This window comes from Pseudopodoces humilis, chromosome 1 (assembly GCF_049639895.1).
Source record: "Pseudopodoces humilis isolate 2021_Gansu_Grassland_sample_001 chromosome 1, ASM4963989v1, whole genome shotgun sequence".
Classification (NCBI taxonomy): Eukaryota; Metazoa; Chordata; class Aves; order Passeriformes; family Paridae; genus Pseudopodoces; species Pseudopodoces humilis.
In genome coordinates this window covers 61,154,417-61,173,704 of record NC_142200.1, presented here as the reverse complement: position 1 = coordinate 61,173,704, position 19,288 = coordinate 61,154,417, and the positions used below count along the sequence as shown (strand labels likewise).

Sequence of the window (19,288 nt, the reverse complement as noted above, 5' to 3'; positions counted from 1 at the left end):
ACTTTCCTGTAGTGGAAGAAAATGCCAAATCAAACTTGAGTATTGCTTTTCTCATCAGATACAGAAAAATACTTGCATATGTAGCAAGAGAGAGAACTCTGGAGAGAATTGAAAGATCTCAGTCATGTCCAAGAGCTGTCCAATGTCTGTGTGTATGGGTTTTGCATGTTTTGCTTTTAAAGAATAAGAAATTCATGCCAGTTCCGCTTCATCCTAACTCAGCAACACTAATAATTTCTGCTACTGAAAATGTTGCTAATTGTACAGTTGTCACTCACATCTGACTGCTGCACATTTTACATATATTACATGAAAGCAGATATTAGTTGGTAAAAAATGAAGTTTTTTAAACCAATAACAGTAACCAAACAGTAAGACTAGCAAACATAAAATTCCCTATCCTCACCATTTGTTTGTGTGAATGTGCTGCTAACTTATCCACTGTTATTGTCATTAAAAAATGTAGCAGGATTAAAATGTGGATCTCTACTTGTACCGGCCTGAAAAAAATCATGAAGAGAAAGATATTAGTGGCCTGTGGACTTCTTAGTCTAAATAGTTAGATTAATCCAAGAACACAGCAAATATAATGGACAAGCAATAATGACAGCATCTAAATTTACAAGGATCTTTTTTTTAGTGTTCACCTAATGAGACAGTTACCTATCCTTGGAAAGAAAAGAAAGGCAGAAGTTCAAAATCTGAGTGCTACATGTGCCTCAGCTGCATTTTGGCTCTTACTCAGCAGCTGTCCCAGTTGGTGACAAAATTTGGAAAGGAGACTGTAGCGTGTATTTGGAAGGAACAAAATCTGTTTTTATCCAAAAGGAAATGGAAAGTATTATTTTACTTTTCATTCTTCTCATCTCTGATAGGTCTTTGTATACAGATCTTTTTGTACTGCCATTTAAATTGGATTGACAGAGATAATCTCCTATTTTTTTCATTCCTGGAAGAAAGAATGGTACTTCTACAGCCCAGATGCTCCTCAGATCTCTTGGGGTTGGGCTGCATTTTCCCAGCAGAGGGGTCCTGGTCAGAATTATCTTCCAAACCAACATTAGCTAGAGATTGGCCTCATTTCTAGTTGCCCTTATTTTGTAGTTGCATTTCTCTAGAATTCTCTTCCAAATCCATGTCCATGTGAGGCCACTGAAGAAATTCTAGATTTCCTTGGAGGGGCAGGCTGTCCTTTAGTCTGCATTGCTGTTGTCTGAAGGGTCCCAGGGAGAAGATGTCTCTCTCACAGGAATGCTGACCGCAGGTTTCTGCAGCTACAGTTTGGTGTGAAGGTGGGAAATGTGCATAACTCTGAGTGGTTTAAAGCATGATGGCTGCTTCTAAAGCACATTAGTGTCAAAAATAATAAGATGGATTTTTCTGGAGCCCAGAGAAATCTGAAAGATCATATATTTAGGCTTTTTAAAATGTATTTATTTGTGAGTTTCAGCAGGAGGCTGAATGGAGGAGAGGGCAGTTCAAAGTAGGTCATTTATATATTAATGCACTACAATATGTCAGAAAGCTTGTTATTACTCATAAAATACATTGTTGACTCATGCACTCCTACAGATATATATGTCTAAGAGCACAATAATTTAGATATGTTAAGTTTTTTTAACTCCTCTTTTCCAGGTGTGTCTTCAGACAGGTTTCACTTGTGATTCCCCATTATATTCTGCAAGGTTACTGACATCAGTCAGAAAAAGGCTTTGAGTTTGTTAAAGGAAGATGCTTTATCACTAGTGCAAGACCTTTTTTTATTTTTTTACTTCTGATTGTGGTTATATCCTAAATATTATTTGGTAATGACTTATGTAGGTGGTAAAACCTCTAAAGTCTGCCTCACTTTTCTGCCTGGATTCAACAGTCACATGCTGTGAGGTTTCCTCAGGACATCCATTGGAGTTTATATAAGATCATAGAACCATTTAGGTTGTAAAAGACCTTTAAGATCATCTAGTCCAGCCTTTAACCCAGCACTGCCAAGTCCACCACTAAGCCATGTCCCTGAGTGCCTCATCTGCACATCCTTTGAGTGCTTCCTATGATGGTGACTCAACCTCTTCCCAGTCCCTGATAATCCTTCCAGTGATGAGGTCTTTCCTAATATCCAGTCTAAAACACCTCTATTGCAACTTCACATCATTTCCTCTTTTCCTATTCTTTGTATTTGGAAGAAGAGACCAACACCCACACCCACACCCAAAAAAAAAAAAAAAAAAAAAAGGACTAAAAGATAGTATAATTCAGTAGCAAACTATAAAAACAGGACAGGACTGGTTCAAGTCAAAGTGAATGTTGGCAGGTATTTCCTACAAGGATTTAAATAAGCTTAGCTGTTCATTTATCACCAGTGTCAAAAAACAGTGAGCAACTTTAGTTCTATAGGAAATATTAACTTTATAATTAATTTTCACCTCAGTGGGATGAATGTAATGTTTTCTTGGAAGAGAAATTAGGGTCTTTTGGTCAAAACAATACTTCAACAATCAACAAATTGCCAATGATTGTCTACTATACATAAGAAATATCTCTTACATTAATCTCTTTGTTGTAGATAAGCATTTATTTATGGATTTAAACAAGAATGAAATGTTTTGAAAGAAAAAAAACTCAATTTCACAAGGGCAGAAGTTGCCCATGACAGTTTCCTGGCTGCTTGACAGCAACTCAAGGCTTTGCATCCTACATAGGGCATGGGAAAAAAATAAAGGAAAATGTATGACTACTTTATGCTGTTCTGGAGTTTGTGCAAACCTTCTTCAGTTTGCTCTTGTCTGCCAAAAAATCTTCCCCTTAAAAACTGAAACTTGTAAGTATTGGTCTATGTGCAATCAAACAGTTCAAGAAAGATCCACGTGTTTCAAGTACTTGTATCCTTTAAGCATCAAAATCATCTCCATTTAGCAGAATCAACAGGGAGAAAATGGTGTCAGAAAAGTGTTTTTATTTGTTTTATTTATTTTGCAGTAAGTCTTCTGGGACCCAAACACTGAAATGTCTGAATACTATCAGCTGTGCTGTCACTAGAAAAATGACTGTATGGTCATGGTGCTCAGCCTCAGAGGAGCTGATTTTCTTCCTACTTTTGCCTTCCTCAGACTACCCTTCAAGCCCTGTCATTCCACCGTATCTCCAAGGAAGAGCTGACAGCTCTTAAAGTGTTTGTTTTGTGTTTTGTTAAACCAGATTGTTGCAGAAATGTGAAAGTGTAACCAGTCTTTCGGGCAATTTCCAAGATGAAATTTCTGGCTATTTTGAAACTTTTAATTTTCAGCCCATTTCCCAGGGAATTCACAGATTATGCAGGAAACAGTACAAGTGCTTATGCAAACAGAAAATTTCCAGCAGCTCTAATTTCGGAATAGTTCACAGCCAATACTTTCTGGCAACACACAAAATGATACTTTAATCTCGGTAGAGCAGGGGAAGCTACGTAAGACTGTCCTTCTCTAAAAGCACTATTCTGTGTCAGTTTGCATCCTCATGATCTGCAAACTGTCAGATAAAAAACACTGAGTCACTGAAAGGTCTTGAATGACCTAACTGTATAATGAAAACTCTCTTAGAGGGAAGTACTGCAGCACAGAATTGCTATTTCCTCGCAGGTGGCCCTGGAATAAAGTGTCTCCAGAGCTGTGCAGGAGTGGAGGGTGGGTAGGAGGACAGAAGCAGATATGCTTCTGGAAGGGCAGAATTAACAAGCAAGTGAAACACAAACTGCTCATGTGGATTGTGGAGTAAGTAATATATGAGATGCAAGACACCGCGTTTCAGACAGGACTTTCAAGCAGCATTGTATACAAAGGCATAAAATTTGATTTTGGCTGAACAAAAGCTTCTGCAACCAGGGGCCAAATAAATCTGCTTTGTGCACAATACTGTTATGAACTGAGCTGGCACCATTATAATAGACTTCACAGATTTAAAGCCCATTTTTAATTTGGGTATTAACATATTTAGGAGGCTGTCCTATTTCATATATTCTGCTATTGATCTTTTCTTCTCTGATAGGCTTTGTGTATGATCTTTGGGATACTTTTCAAAACAGTTATTTCAGAATGACTAATATGTCCTGTTTGCATTCTTATAATTTCCTTCTTCTGTAATATTTTCTGTGAAAATGCAGAAGTTCTCCTCATAACAGCTCTAAGCTTGTACCATGTACTTCTAAAAATTACAGTTTTTATCTTAGGCCTTCTATCTCAAGTATTGCTTATATTAGGAGCCAAAGAAGCATGAAACCTGAAATTTTGAAATGGAGTCTAACTGAAATGCCAAAAGAAAAATATCTAGTTGCAAGACAGTGAGAGAAACATCTGACATAAAATTTGCTAATTTTGGCATAGAACACTCTTCCCAATCAAAGAGAATATCTAAGAATAGATCAGCTTTTAGGTACAACAACGTATGTGCTTAACTAAGAAAGTATTTCTGTTTCCTTTTATATATATATATATATATATGTATTTTATATATATATATTATATATATATATATATATATCTGCTAAGTATTGAAAGGAGATAACTATAATCTCAGTATCTTGAATTACAGTGGGCTGTATTCCAACCATATAGAATTTCATATGAAGAAAATTCTTGCTAAAAAAAAAAAAAATCATTAAGATTTTGCTTTATCAGTTCACTATTCACTCATGCTCCTCAGAAGGAACTCCTAACTTAATGTTACTGTGGTCTGCTTTTTAGCAGCCACCTAATTCACGTTTGCCACTTGTGATTCAATGGTGCCTATTTAAGGGTGATAATACCTTAGTTTAAATGTGGTAGCATTTGCAGCATGGTAGCATGGTGGTTCTATCACTTATGTAATAGTTGTGTTATGAAGAACTTTCTTTGGAAAGCTGTGCCTTCTGTTTGTGTTCCTCTTTAACTCCCTCAGTTCTAGAATACAGTTTCAATTTTCTGATTTTTAAGAAATGATCCACTGAAAGAAAAACAGGGTTTAGTAAATTCTCATGTCCTGAATTCTAAAGTCAGGAGTCTTCAAAAAAAGTCTTCATTATTAGCAAGTAATTATTCTAAGGTGTTCAAAATACTTTTGTACCCAAATTACACCATCATTTCATTTACAATGAAAAAAAAGTTAACAAAAAGCAATTGGTTTTATGTTCAATACTATGTTTTTATGTTCAAAATTAGAATGTCCATTATCTTTTCTGTTTTTCGTATTTGCAGGCTTATGATGAAGAAATGTATGGCAGCAAATATCAATGGATTATTCCAGGGTGGTATGAAAATCTTTGGTGGGAATCCTGGATTAATTCCACACAGTGTCTCAGCAAAAATCTTCTTGCAGCCATGGAAGGTTATATTGGAGTGGATTTTGAGCCTCTCAGCTCGAAAACGAATAAGACTATATCAGGAAGGGTTAGTATTTTTCTTCCATCTCTTTTATTATAGCATCAGTTCTCTCTCTGCCGGGTTGGCGCAGTAAAGCACCAGGGAGGGAGGTGAAGCTGAAGGGTTCTTCTATTGAGTGACCTGGCAGTCATCACAGATAGTTTTACCACTTGACAAAGTTTGCAATTTTAAAATATTTGAAAATCAAATCTAATTCTCTACAGGGTAAGAAAGCAGTGAAGTCCCTTGCTTCGAATCTTCCCTCTTACCCCGGTATGAACATTATAGTTAAATGTACATTAAAGTTTGAATTACAGTCTTTAGTATCATGTGCTGTGTCACTTCAAGTTAAATAGTTGAGCACAGAAACAGAAAACTCTCATATTTAAACCTGTTCTGCAAACAGACAATTTGAATGATGATTTGTGCCTCTCAGAACTAGGGGGCAGAAGGTGAGTCTTGTTTTAAATATATGTGGTGTTTCAATAAAACACATAAAATTTTATCACTGAACAAATCCATACAAACTGTGACCAATGAATAAATATAAGCATGTTTATTTTGCTGCTTTTCATTTTTATTTTTTTTTTCCAATCTGCCTTTCATGCCTTGCTGAGTGAGCATGAAAGGCAACTTTACTGAGGGGCAACTCATCATCTGATAGCACACCATCCAGATCGTAGTTAACTTGTAAAATATAGACAAATTGCCACTCCAAATTTTATATTGAGTAAAGGGCTTGTGTTATCCTGTAAAGTGTAACCAGACCACTAATTTGCAGGGATACAGACTTATTCTCTGCTCTAGTGTTATGGCTCACCAGTGTACAGTTTTGGCTGAACTGGAGCCTTTTTGTACAAAAGTAAAATAAACCAAGTTGTCATTTATACAGTGAGGCAGTACAACTGCTTTCAGACTCTCTGTGTCCTAGTTCTGCATTCTCACCAGAAGTTTTTAAATCAGGCAATACTTGTTCCTTGAATTTTATTTTCTTTCATAATTTTATTTTGGGGACCTTTTCTGTATTAGTTATGCATGTCTCTAAATTAGAGTGTGCAGTTTGAGATGTTGGTTGAGATTCCACTCTGTAAAATGTTAAGTATTGAGGTAAAACTGAATTTCATCTCCTCTGCAGACTCCACAGCAGTATGAAAAGGAATACAATGCTAAACGTGGTGATGGACAATCCAGCAAATTTCATGGTTATGCCTATGATGGAATATGGGTGATTGCCAGGACCCTACAGCGGGCAATGAATTATCTGAATTCCACCAACAAGCACCAAAAAATTGAAGATTTTAACTACACAAATCACAAACTAGGCAAAATTTTTCTGAATGCTATGAATGAAACCAGGTTCTTTGGAGTAACGGTAAGTCCTCATCAGATAATTGTGGGATTCAGGAGGCTTGTGATTTTGTGTCAGTAGTTGAAACAAGTATTAAATATTAAGCAAGCTTGAAAAAGAAACACAGTTGTATATTTTTTCTATCTTTAGAGCTTCCAGTTCCACTTTATATTAAAAATTAATGTTGTTGCCTTGACAGTGTTGCTCATTACCTGTCTTCAGTTGCCAAGGGATGACACTGTACAATTTCTCAGTTATCAGATTTTTTAGCATGAATGTCATCTGAATTAACAAATCAGAGTGGTCTCAAGGGAACCACAAGTTTTTCAAGCTGCAGTGACCTTTTAAGCGAATGTTTTAGCAGTTAAGGAGAAACTGGAATGTGATCTGAAAATACATGTTTCTCTCCATGATTTAGGTTTGGTAATAGGTTATAGTACACTGTCTCTAACTCCAGTGATGAAAATCTATATTCTTGTAACGTGCTTCAGTTATGGTTTAAATTTGTTTATAATTTGTATTTTTTCACAGTTAAGTACAAAGCATGCTTATATTGACTTAAGAAGAACTGGTCATATACAGTAGTATCCTCATTCTGATTTCAATTGTACAATTGCAAACTCATAGTTTTTTGTTTTTTTTTTTTAAATTTGTTTACATTTCTTCTGCTTTTTAGCAGAGTAAAACAGGAGATTTTTTTGTGGTCTTAAAAATTCTTACTTGCTTAATTGTATCTGAGGCAGCATCAGTTGGAAGTTAGTGGTGCATATGTGTTCAGGAGTCTGCAGAGCTCAGCAAGAGAGATGAGCAGACTCCATTTCAGGGAAAATGGTCTTTGGAGTTTCCAATAGCTGCAACAAGGAAGCTACTGGAATATGCTTTGTTGAGCAGTGTGCTTGGTCTGCAATATGGCTAGATAAGGAAAACAGTGCTTGAAGAAAAGTGTATTTCAGTGATGCCCAGAGAGGCATCTCCTTGCAGCAAGAGCATGGAGAAGGCTGGAGGGAGCTAGTTAGGTTCTGTCCCCATGTTAGAATAAACTGTCTTGGATATCAATTAACATCTCAACATGTTGAAGCAGCAGAAGTAAGGTTGTCATACATGTCAGAAACTGGTTCAAGGAGGAAATGCCTGCACAAATACATCAACAAGGTGTAAAGGCTCACCTTTTGGTGTCCTTGTTAATTGCTGAAAAAGGTTTCTGTGATGTGGTACAATTGAAACGAATTCAGAATTTCTACGTAAAAACCAACCATTTGGCAAGACAATACTTCTATGTAGCTGCTTACACAATCTGAATTTTGCTTTATTTTTACACTGAATTTGACTGAAAGTTTCAGTAAAAGAATTTGTTGTTCCATTGTATTGAATTGAATCCATACTGTATTCCACAGTAGGACTGGACCTTTGATGAAGCTCTCAGAGTAGCAGCTATGAACCAGACTGTGCAGGGACTCAGTTGTATCTGTCCTGTGTTATTCAATGTACAGTATCTATCAATAGGCTTGACATTGAATATTTCTGTGTGGTTCCTTTTTGTTTTGTTTTGTTTTTCTTATCTGTTTTGTCTTCTGCTTAGTTTTGCAGCCAGTTATGGTGAAATTGATAGATTTCATTAGTGCTGCTTAATTACCCTTCACTGCTTCCTCTCCATCAAAAAAAAAAAAAAATCCCAAAAAACCAACAAAATCAAATCCAAAAAATCTAAGATTGAAAGAAAGCTCTTTTTTACTAGTTTCAGAGCCACCAGCAAAATCTCACAAGCAACCCTTTAGGTAGGGAATGAATCAAAGCTTCAACAGCCACATTCAGCTATGCTGACTTACTTTATTGTCTCAGGTATAATGGTTTTCAAAGACATTACTGCATGATTATTCACTGTATTTAGTACCTGTCTGAGGTGCTGGGTAAAATATTTCTCTTTATCATTGGTCAACCAAATCATAATGACAATGCACAGCCCAAATCTGGTAATTGCGGGGATCATGCTTCCTGTACCTGTAATTCACAAAAACATTTTATTGAAAGAGATATGGAGAGAAGAAAGTCTATAGCAACTACACTCACTTTAGGGCATAATTACAACATAGAATGCTCAATCTTTTCTAGGTAGCATGGAGAAAGAGTTTTAGAGGAATATTAATTTTTTTGCATTGTATTGTTCAGAAAGTTGAAGGAGCAGATCGATTCCTACCAGAAATACTTTTAAATTTTTTATTCTTCAGTCTAATAAATTGATGTCATTTGTGACCTAATTTAAAAATTTCACTGGAATATGAGTTTTAAGTCTTGGAGTGCTAAATCTAGCTTCATTTTTCCCCAGAATATGTATTTTAATATATTTTTTTTTTACAGTTTATTTTTAAAAACTTATTCTAAACAGGAAAAGTACATTCCTTTATTCAAGAGTATCTGTGCCAAGTATAAAGTGAGTTTTGAAAAAAAAAGGAGATAAAAGAGAGGATTAATCTTATCAATATTCAAAAACTCATCCAATAATAAACTATGTTGTTTTTTATTAGGTAAGAGAAGATAGACAAGAAGCTGTAGACAAGAATCTAAAACTGGAAATATATTAAGTAGAGGCATCTTTCTCTATGCTTTCTGTGAATATGATATCAGAAGCACTGTCATGGCATAAATAATAAATTCCTTTACCCAGTTTTCATTTTCTTTGAAATTATTTATAGAAAACAACACCATTGAGTGAAGAGGGGATTGTGGAATTTTTTAAACAATTTTGAAAAGACTTTGGATGAAGTGTGCTAGTTCCTGATTATACAGAATATCATTCTTTCAACTTTCTGCTCTTTTTATTTTTTTAAATTTTTTAAAATTTTCTAGGAGACAGCATCTAGAAAACAGATAAGGCTATTGCCCAGAGACTTGACATGACAAATCCTATTTTTATGCCTCAGAAACTCAGTACAAAATGTTATTTATTCTAATTCGGCTGTCAGAAATCTATTGGAAGGGAAATTACGATATTCCTTAAATATTCCTGAGGGTTCTGCTCTCTTTCTGGATTTTTTTTTTTTACTTAGCAAATTGATTCCTTCTGTTATTTTGCCTTAGTACTTATCAGACTTACAGGACTTATAATCAAGTTGAGTGACATATAGATTTCTAGTGTATTCTGAATACAGAGCAAGAAAACATAAATTTGGTGTTTTGTCAGACAAGAGTAATACAGCTATCTGCCACACTTTCTAAAAGACAAACTGGATACTGTTTTACAGGTGGAAAACAATTTTGTGATGAGAAATGCAAAACAAAGGACCTGCAGGGATCTCCCTACAGTTTTGTTAATCTGAATGTCCTGATTCTGGAGTCAGATTCATTGGTTTTGGCCATTTTCCAGTTGAGTAAGGCATTTTGTGGTTAGAATGGCCCCTCTGCAATGACCAGCTTTCAGGGCAGGAGTGCTTTGGATTTGGGACTACCTTGGCTTTTATGGTGTGCATTTTTCTAATTTCCTTAGTTATCAGAGAACTTGATGAGTTATAAATGAGAAAGTTGTTGAAATGGAAAAAAATAAAGGATTTTGAACTTTTTTTCCCACTTTCCTTAGTCCAGATAGAGACATTTGTATAAACTGAATGCAACACCACCCTTGTGATTTATTAAGTGCCAGGTCCTGTTTCCTTGCTAAATACATTCCTCTTCTCAAAAAGTACACATTCTTTCTGATAACTTAAGTGTCAGAAAATGGAAGACAAGAAAATAAGTGTTTACACAGGTTTTTTTGACACAGTTTAGATGTCTGAGGCATCCCTGATGTAGTTGGTAGAGGCACTGGAAGTAATTTAGGTTTGCAGAATCTACTGAGGTCTCTGTTGAACTGTGACTGCTTTGAATCAGTACAGAGTGATAAAGTGATGGGGAAAAAAAATATGTCTGGGAGATGTATATATCTGCATTTCAATTCTATAGCATTTTACAGCATTCTTCCTATGACATGTTTATTTTGTATGTGTGAATGCTGAGGAGAATTTTCCACAGACTCAGAATTATTCTCATAGAGCAAGACTGTCTAAGGGATAATTTTTAAAAAAGAGAAGAAAAGTCAGTTTATTTTGTGCAATGCTACCATAATATAGCTTGCTGGCTTAATAATTAGTGAAGAATTAGTGCTGTCTTCTCAGGACACCAAGTCATATTTAGTGTATACCAAATCAAAATCCATCCAGAAATTATATGGATTTTGTTTTAGTCATTTTTTTTCTCTTCTTTTTTTCTCTTTGTAGAAACCATGGATGACTACACAGCAACTTACAATTACAGCAATATTTATATTTGTTAGCAAAAAAAAAACGTTGGTTATATTTGGAAAGATGTCATAGAATGGTTTAGGTTGGGAGGGGCCTTAAAGGCCACCTAGTTCCAACTCCACTCAGAGCTCCATCCAACCACTTCTTGAACACTTTCAAGGATGGGGCATCCACGATTTCTTTGGGCAACCTCTTCCAGTTCTTCAGCACCTTCACAGTAAAGAATTTCTTCCTAATATCTAATTTAAATCTTTCCCTCTTTCAGTGGGAATCCATTTACTCTTATCCCATCACTATATCTCCTTGTAAATTGTCACTCTGCAGTTTTCTTGTCTGTTCCCTTTAGACACTGGAAGATTGCCATATTAAATACCAGATTTGTTCTCAGGATATTAGTTGGTTTCATGGGGGAGCCAAGTAGTGGGAAAAATACAGTTCATGTCAGAGATAATTTTTAATGCCTTTTTTATTCAAAACTTGACACTATTTTTAAAAAATGTTTTCCTGTAATTTTCTATTTGCTTCACCTTTGTCACCGATGTGAAGTCAGGAATGTTACCATTCTCACTGATTTATGCCTGAACTGTTGCAGCGGGGTATTTTGCTTCTTGCATTTATTGCTATTATCTGTTACTATAAATCAAATTTCAAAATTGCTAATTTATTTCTCATCCTTATGACCTTCTATTATTTCTGTGTAATGGAAAAAGAATTGCAGTGGAGGAGTGAGAAAATTAAATACAGTGTTGTCTTTTCCTTTTATGTCAGCCAGAGACTAGCACAGTAGGATAAAATTCCATCACAGTAGCTGCTGCACAATTGAAACCACAGCCATGAAATAGCTTTCAAGTCTGTCCCTGCAGCCTGCATTTGAATGGATCTAGTCATATTTCATAACTGGAAAAATGCTTATTTATATGAAGCTTGCTTTGTATTTTGATGCTGATTATTTCTGAAGATTTATCTTAGCAGCTTGCCTCCAATTTCAAGGCTTCAGTAGCCACTGTGCTGAACAGGAATCTCAGAAATACAGGAGGTGTTAGCAATGGAATAGGAACAGGGAGAAAGTATTTCTTTCATGTCACCCTGGAAAAATAACATACCCAAGATGGTTAAATTAAAAAATGTGTTGGTCTTTGGCAGAGAATCAGGTAAAATTAGAATGGACTTCAGCAGGATGAACTTTTGCTTAATATGGGAGTCCAGCAAATATTTCTGTTAGTAGCATTGATCAGTGCAGCTAATTTTGCATGAAGGGTTCTGAATTAAGCCTCAAGAGCTATTTATGCCTGAAGTTAAATTTTCTGTGTTGGCATGGCTGAGGTAGGGTGAATACTAAAAGTATTGGGGGGAGGACATAAATTTCAGTCAAAAAATTTCTTGTTAATATAGAATAGAGCTTTAAAAGAACATTTAATTTTATAAAAGAGGCAGGAGGTAGAGGTTTAGTGTGCAGTGGAATACTTAACAGTAAAAAGACATCTGTTACTGAGAAACGCTTTTGAATGTTCAATCAAATTTGACTTAATTTTGAGCATTTGAAAATTTCTTGTTGGACATTAACCATAATTGGGTGATTTGAGGGAGTACGACAAGCTAGCAAAACACATAGTCAGGAAAATCTATAAATGTATGCACATACACACACATGCTCACATCTCCACTGACTCTTGACAAAAATCTTGGGGTTTTTTCTACACCTGACCCTGTGAGAGTGAACTGCTGTGAATTTAATGCTTTGCTTTGCCTTTTCAGTTTTCAGAACTTGATTCCTGTTAGGGCATTTCTTGTGTAGCACAAAAATACTTGGGATCTAGCTGTGTGCAAGACCCCCTACAGAGCTTTTGGGTTTTCTTGAACCTTGAATCTCTGTTTACCTGAGATAAATATGGTGACTCTCTTACTACATTACTCCCTCCTGACTTCCAGTAAATTATCCAACTCCCATGTGCAAGCAAGAGCAGTACAGTGAGTGGGTTGGTGAACTAATTTGCTCTCCATGTGGCCAGTTCATTTAGGAGACTCCTCAAAATAGAGAGCAGCTAAACTAAGCCACCAGCAAGTTTGCATAAGGTCATAAACAATGTTTGCTCATTAGGAAAATTCATTGCAAATGTTTTCATCTGCCAACAGTGTAAAACTGCATACAAAAGGAAATAGTAACTTTTAGAAACGAGATCTGAAATTAACTGTGACATTTCAAAGATTAGCCCTCAAGCTAATCAGCAGTTGACGATTTAATAGTTATAGTAGGTGTCAAATAAAAAAGGCTTTAGTCTGAAGTTGTAGAACACTTACTGCAGCATCTGTCATTTTAATAGCTGGATATTTTATGAAAATAAATGAACAACATACATTTATAGAAAAGCTAGTGAAACATTTTCTGGCTGATATCTCTTAGCTTCCTCTGCTTTGTATTTAATTTTGTTTCTATCTAGACAGTGTTTAACATAATGCTTAATATGCCCTGGAAGCTGCTTTGTTGCTGCTTTTTGTACCAAGAGTGGAAGTCCCTACGAATAATAAAGAAACAAAGCTAAAGAGAAGGTGACTGCACTGTCTGAGTGGTGGTGCAGGTTTGCACTTCACAGGGTAGTTCTCTTCAAGCTTCTAAAGAAAGCAAGTGCACTTCAGTACTACCACAACCTTGGGTTTTTTTCTGAACCGTGCTTTGTTTTTTAGCTGCATGTTTCTAGTCAACCTTTGGTTTATATTTTGGGATTGCTTTTTTCCTTTTGTTTTGTTTTTTTTTTGTCTGTGTTTCTTGAATTTGAAGGATGAAAAAACTAAAGAAAAAAGTTAAATTTATGAAAGCTCTGTCCTGCTCCAGATCAGTAGTTAAGCTGGGAGAGGGTATTGATGGTTTTTAAGCAACTTTTCAAGACAGTTTTTGCCTTGCCAGTTGGGTTTGTCTGAAATTGTTACAGAAAGCTCTTTCAAAGTAGCAAGATACTGAAAGTGTGGGGAGTGTGTATGTGTTGGACAGGGAACATGGAACTACAGGTTCTGGTGTCTGTTGAATATGCAGGACATTGTTTTTCCTGATGATTAGATGGCCTTTTGTCTTCTGCTTAGTCAGAAATACCACTAGGCAGACTCCTTTTCCACCTCTTCACCACCTATCAGAAAAAGAAGGAAAAATGTTATGTACCTTCTATCACTGCATTAAAGCCCTGTGTCCCGCTTCAATAAGTTGTTGGGTTCTTTTTTTTTCATGTGAGATAGGAAGTGTTGTGTGCCTACTGAAAAAGGGTGATAGGATAATATTCTACAGACACTTACAGAGGAATGTCCTGCTTGCAACATGTGTACCATTGAAATACCATCCCCTAAAATGACAGGAAACCTGGAGTAGCTCCATCCATCTGTACTGCGGCTTCAAACCATGTCAATATCTTGTGATCAGTGGCAGATGACACATCAGTGTGGATCTCTGGTGATGATCCCATAGCAACAAGAAAATATCAATACTCCATCATATACAAGTCCATATAAACAGTTGAGGGTTTGAAATATATGCTGTAAGAACTGCTTTGACAGAATATCTCCAGCAATACTTATCCGAAACAGAAATGTGGTGAAAGGCACATGGAGTTGACAATGCTGCAAATTTCTAAATTTCTGTTTGGAATGTCTCCGTTTCTGCCACTGGCAGGTGCAACCCCCCCTAAGAAGGATCGAAACATTGCTGTAAAAGGAGGTGCAGAAGGAAAGTGGAGAAGAGAAAATCTGAGGTGCTTTAGCTGCACTGGGACCTGTTGAAGTTCTTGGTAGCTGTTGTAGCACACAGTGTGTCAGTCAGTACAGCAGCCCAGCAAACAACTGTCTTGAGAGCTATGATTACATAGTGCAGGCTAAAATTATTTCAAGCTCCTTTCAAGTAATGCTGCCTGTAAAGGAGGACTCCTCCTTCCCCAAGAGAGAAATAACTTGAGTGCAGAGGGAACAGATGAAGTACCAGCAGAGTCTGTGATCTGGGTGGAGAGGCACTGGAGAGGAATTATATCCATAGCTATGTCCCTAACCTGCACACATATTTTTTTAAGAACAACAATTCTGGACAGGAAGACTGCAGGAGAATGTGTATTTAGGAGAATATAATGTGAAGGAAAAATATTTCCTGGAAGGCTCTTTTCTAATCTACGTCACTGTACAGTTTTGAGTTTCCAGTCTCCAATGTCTCTTGTTCTAGTTCTCATTTATTTATTAGTGCTTAGAGTTTAATGAACATCCTCTTACCTGACTGTGCATTCTCTGAAATTGATTTTACTGTCGTTGTTGAGGAGCAGGTCAGTAACAGATTATGACAGTTCCACAGAAGTATGTCCAGATAAGCCAGGTGTGCATTGACCATTTAATCAGTAGATGGACCATATAAATATTTACAAGATGGAGCTTGATGGTCTTGAAGAGCCAGCAAGGCTCTGCTATGATTACCTGGCAGATGGTATGTAACTCATACAGGTGCAGGCTGGTACAGGCACAACTGACCATACTTCCAGGCATGTATTTGCAGATGATGCCATAAAGCTTAGGCAAAAAAAAAAAGAAAAAAAAAAAATTTTTTTTAAAAAATCTGTGGACTGTGGGCATTCCAGTGCATCAGTGTTTTTAAGTGGTGTAGTTATTCCTGCATTAGGAATGCAGGAGTGTCCCTAGGAGAAGGAAAAAAGATGTATGGCAGACTTAGGGATGCTGCTGTTTCTGTCTGGTATGTCTCCATTTGAAATTACAAGCAAAGACATTTTACATGTATATTTTGAAGCCCTCAGCTGCCCAGTGGTTTGGGGATGAAAACCACCAAACAGTGCCTTGAAGTGCAGCATATTCTCTCAGTGGGCACAGTGGTCAGAACAGCAAGATAAGGTGTCCTGCATCAGCCTCTGTCTGTAAACGTTTTCCTCAGAGCTACATTTGATTTATACCCCTTCCCTCCTAGAAGAGAGCACTAGAGACTAAGCACTGGTTTAGCTTAATATTTGGGATGTGAATGTTCTTCTGTCATGATTCTAAAGTTAAAACACAGTATTGTTTTGGAGTTAACATATTTTAGAAATAGTATAAAACTGAATTCTTGAGTGCTTGAGGGAATTGCAGTTCTTGTTTCATTTTCCACAAGAACAGATGTTAGCCCTGCTGCCTTGGGATTGTTCCAGCTCTGGTAGTTCTGTTCTGTGTACCTAAAACTCTCACTGAGGTTCAGATGGATGAGGAAGTTATTATTTACTAACTTTTCACCAGGACTCTTCTGGGACAATAAATCCCATAAAGAAGCAAAATTTTAGTATTACTGTTCTCCCTTCTCTAAGTCTTTCATTTTGTTATTATTTCACTGCACAGGCAAAATATAGTAAGATTTTACTGGTTTGATCCTGTTCTTGTTTCAATCAGGGACAAATCTCCTTTCAGTTCATTGTGAGCAGGAGGCAGTCCTTACCCAGCAAAGTGCTCTAATAAACAAGTTGCAAATATAACTCAAAACCTTATTCTAAAATCCTTTTTGCCCACAGAAAATTGAGAAACTTCTTTTGAGATGCTGTCTGGAATTAGTGGGGATATTTTAAGAGTACTGATCAGGTGTATAGCTGTAAGTTAGGAATGAATGATTAGGCTCAAGAGCTTGTTCAAGCTCGTTTGGAGAATGTGTCGAGGGTACTATATGGAATTACATGACTCAGATGTCAAATAACTGCTAGTGATTAAAATAATGGGGTGGAGTATAGCAATTTAAAAATAATGTCTAGTGGTGACTATAAGAGCTCACAACTTTAAGTGCAGATCATGTAAATCAAAGAAATGCTGAATATTTTGGTGATCAGTTGTGCTCATTGTACATATTCTTTTGGCTCAACAGTGTAATTCTTTACAGGGTGTCAGATGGCTGGGAAAATGAAACACGGAAAAAAGACAAATGAGAAACCTCGTAGCACACAAATAATATTCTGTGGGCTGAAGCAATAGAAAGAATATTCATAAACTAGTTTCTTGAAATCTCAAGAATATGTTTTCTACTGTTTTTTGAAGAGTTGTCATCATACTACTCTAAAATCTTCTCAACATCTGCGTTTCTTGAGCATTTAAAGAATAAGTAAAGTTCATAAATGATAAATGCATTTCTAAATGTGCTTAGATCTGAAAGCAGGTTCATTTAGTAAATAAATTCTGAAGTATAAAATTAGTTCTAACCTGCTTAAAATTATCCTTTACAACACTGTTTTGGATACTCTAAGAAAAGAAATAAAATATATGCATTTTCTATGACAGTTTTTTGCACTACTTTTACAAAGATATGTTGATTTAGGTTAATTGTACTTCTCTCCATTGTTGAATTGTTGCTTGGCAAGCTTTAATTTATTTTGTTTCCATCTAGGTTACCCCATCACTGGGCAGTTTTAAAAAGCTTTTAAAATGAGCCTTTTTTCGTCTTCAGTGAAAGTGACCCACTTGATGTTGCAAGAATTAGAATTAAACATGATGGAAATTTTTGTGTGCACCTAAAAGCAAAATCTTCCCTTGGGGAATATTTTGCAATGTGACATTTTTACTTTATGGTTGGTAAAAAAATCCTTAACTTTTAAAACTGTATTTTTTTTAATTCTCTGTTCACACTGCACTACTTCTGAGTTTTTACTTTCACCAATTAACATAGACTCCATTGTTGTTAATCTTTACAATAGCTCCAGGCAAAAATATTCCTTAACTTGAATGCAGAATTCTGCTGAGTGTGAATCCACCTGCAGCAGTGTTAAGAGTGGTGTTATTAGCTGACTTAGCCTGGAAATGCTCTGAGGTTGTCAGGTCTGATGTTCAGTGGATTATATTTTCATACATCACTGCTTGTCTTTTCTGGCAGTCATGATTTCTATGATGAACTAGTTTTCTTCCTTAGAGAGGTGCTCCAGTTGCAAATTGGATTCTTGAAGCCTGCAAGCATTTTAGTGAAACACAGGAAAATTAAAGTATTTTAATGGCATTTATTGCATATAAATGTACAGTATTTTTTCAAGTAGTTTTCCAGTATTTTTTGAGTAAGCTTTTAGAACTTTGTATTTGCTACCCTCTGCTCTTCTCTCCACCATCTTCTCAGGTTGTTTTCTCCACTGCTGCTGCCGAGGATGAATTCAGCATTTTTAAGCCTCTGCTAGAGCCATGTAGGGATACTTATTTTTTAGGATTTCATAAAACAAAAAAGATCTTGCACTTCAGTACAGTATATGCCATGGTTGGATTCCCACCTTGGAGTCCTTCACATAGACAAGGTGATGAAGCAGGAAGTGCAGCAGGGCCCTTGATGAAGCCCCTTCAGAACAGGACAACATGCTCTTCTTGGGCTGCATCCCAGCTTCAGTCCTGCCATGACAAAGCAGTTCCAGACCAAAGGCAGCACTTGGAAAACTAAAGTAGGTTGTCTTTTTGTTTTTAATATTTTTTCCCCCAACCACCTCATTTGAATAATCTGTAAGTATTTCTATTTTACATTTTAGAAAAAATAATCCTAGGATTCTGATTTCTGCATTATTACCCACTCTATATCTGGTCCATAGTGACAGCTGAGGTTGCTAGCATATGAATCCAAAGCACTGGACATGAATCAGACTCTTGTTTTATGAACAGTTTTAATCAAACCTGGGACCTGTTGTGCTTCGCCTGTTGATTATTTCTGTGTGACAGTAATTTTTCCAGTTTTGTAATTTGCATTTGCCTTAAATGCACCAAAACTTATAACCATGCCTCCTACTAATCACTGTCAGAAATCAGATTGTTCTTTTAGAACATGGTCTATAAAGAAGTTCACACATCACTCTGCTATTGTTACTTTTAACAGCATCTATATTTTTATATATCAGCCTCTAACATCTAGCCAAAGCTTCATTAAATCTTATTGTCTTTCCTGAAAAATCTTTCTGCCCTTCATCCGAGAACTTCTCTAACTGCTTTGACATTAAATCTTGTATATGTGGCAAAGACAAGCAGACCAGCTCTCTCACCTCTGTGTCATCAAACCTTTTTGGCTGAATGACTCCCTTCTTCCGGAGCATAATCTGCAGAGTTTCTGTGTGATGCCACTTATTTAGTATCATTGGGTGTTATAATTTTATTTATTATATATATATGTATATAATATATAATAATATATATTATATAATAAGATGATGAAAAACAACTAACTCTAACCAAAACAAGATCATTTGAATACAAAAAGTAAACTCACCATCAAACAGCATCATAGATAGTGTAAATAAAACTGTCCAGGGCTGATGTTTCATCTTCACTGCAGAGTACACTCTTTGTGCTGCTTGGTG

General features: G+C 36.2%; 1 protein-coding gene across 1 annotated transcript in view; it reads left to right on the top strand.

Moving 5' to 3' along the window:
• The window catches only part of GABBR2 (gamma-aminobutyric acid type B receptor subunit 2), a 458,385-nt gene that overhangs the window by 221,192 nt on the left and 217,905 nt on the right, over positions 1–19,288 (top strand). The window contains exons 7-8 of the mRNA XM_005517349.2: positions 5,202–5,393; positions 6,502–6,738. Of these exons, the coding sequence (XP_005517406.1) occupies positions 5,202–5,393; positions 6,502–6,738 (429 nt within the window). The remainder of the gene's footprint in view (positions 1–5,201; positions 5,394–6,501; positions 6,739–19,288) is intronic.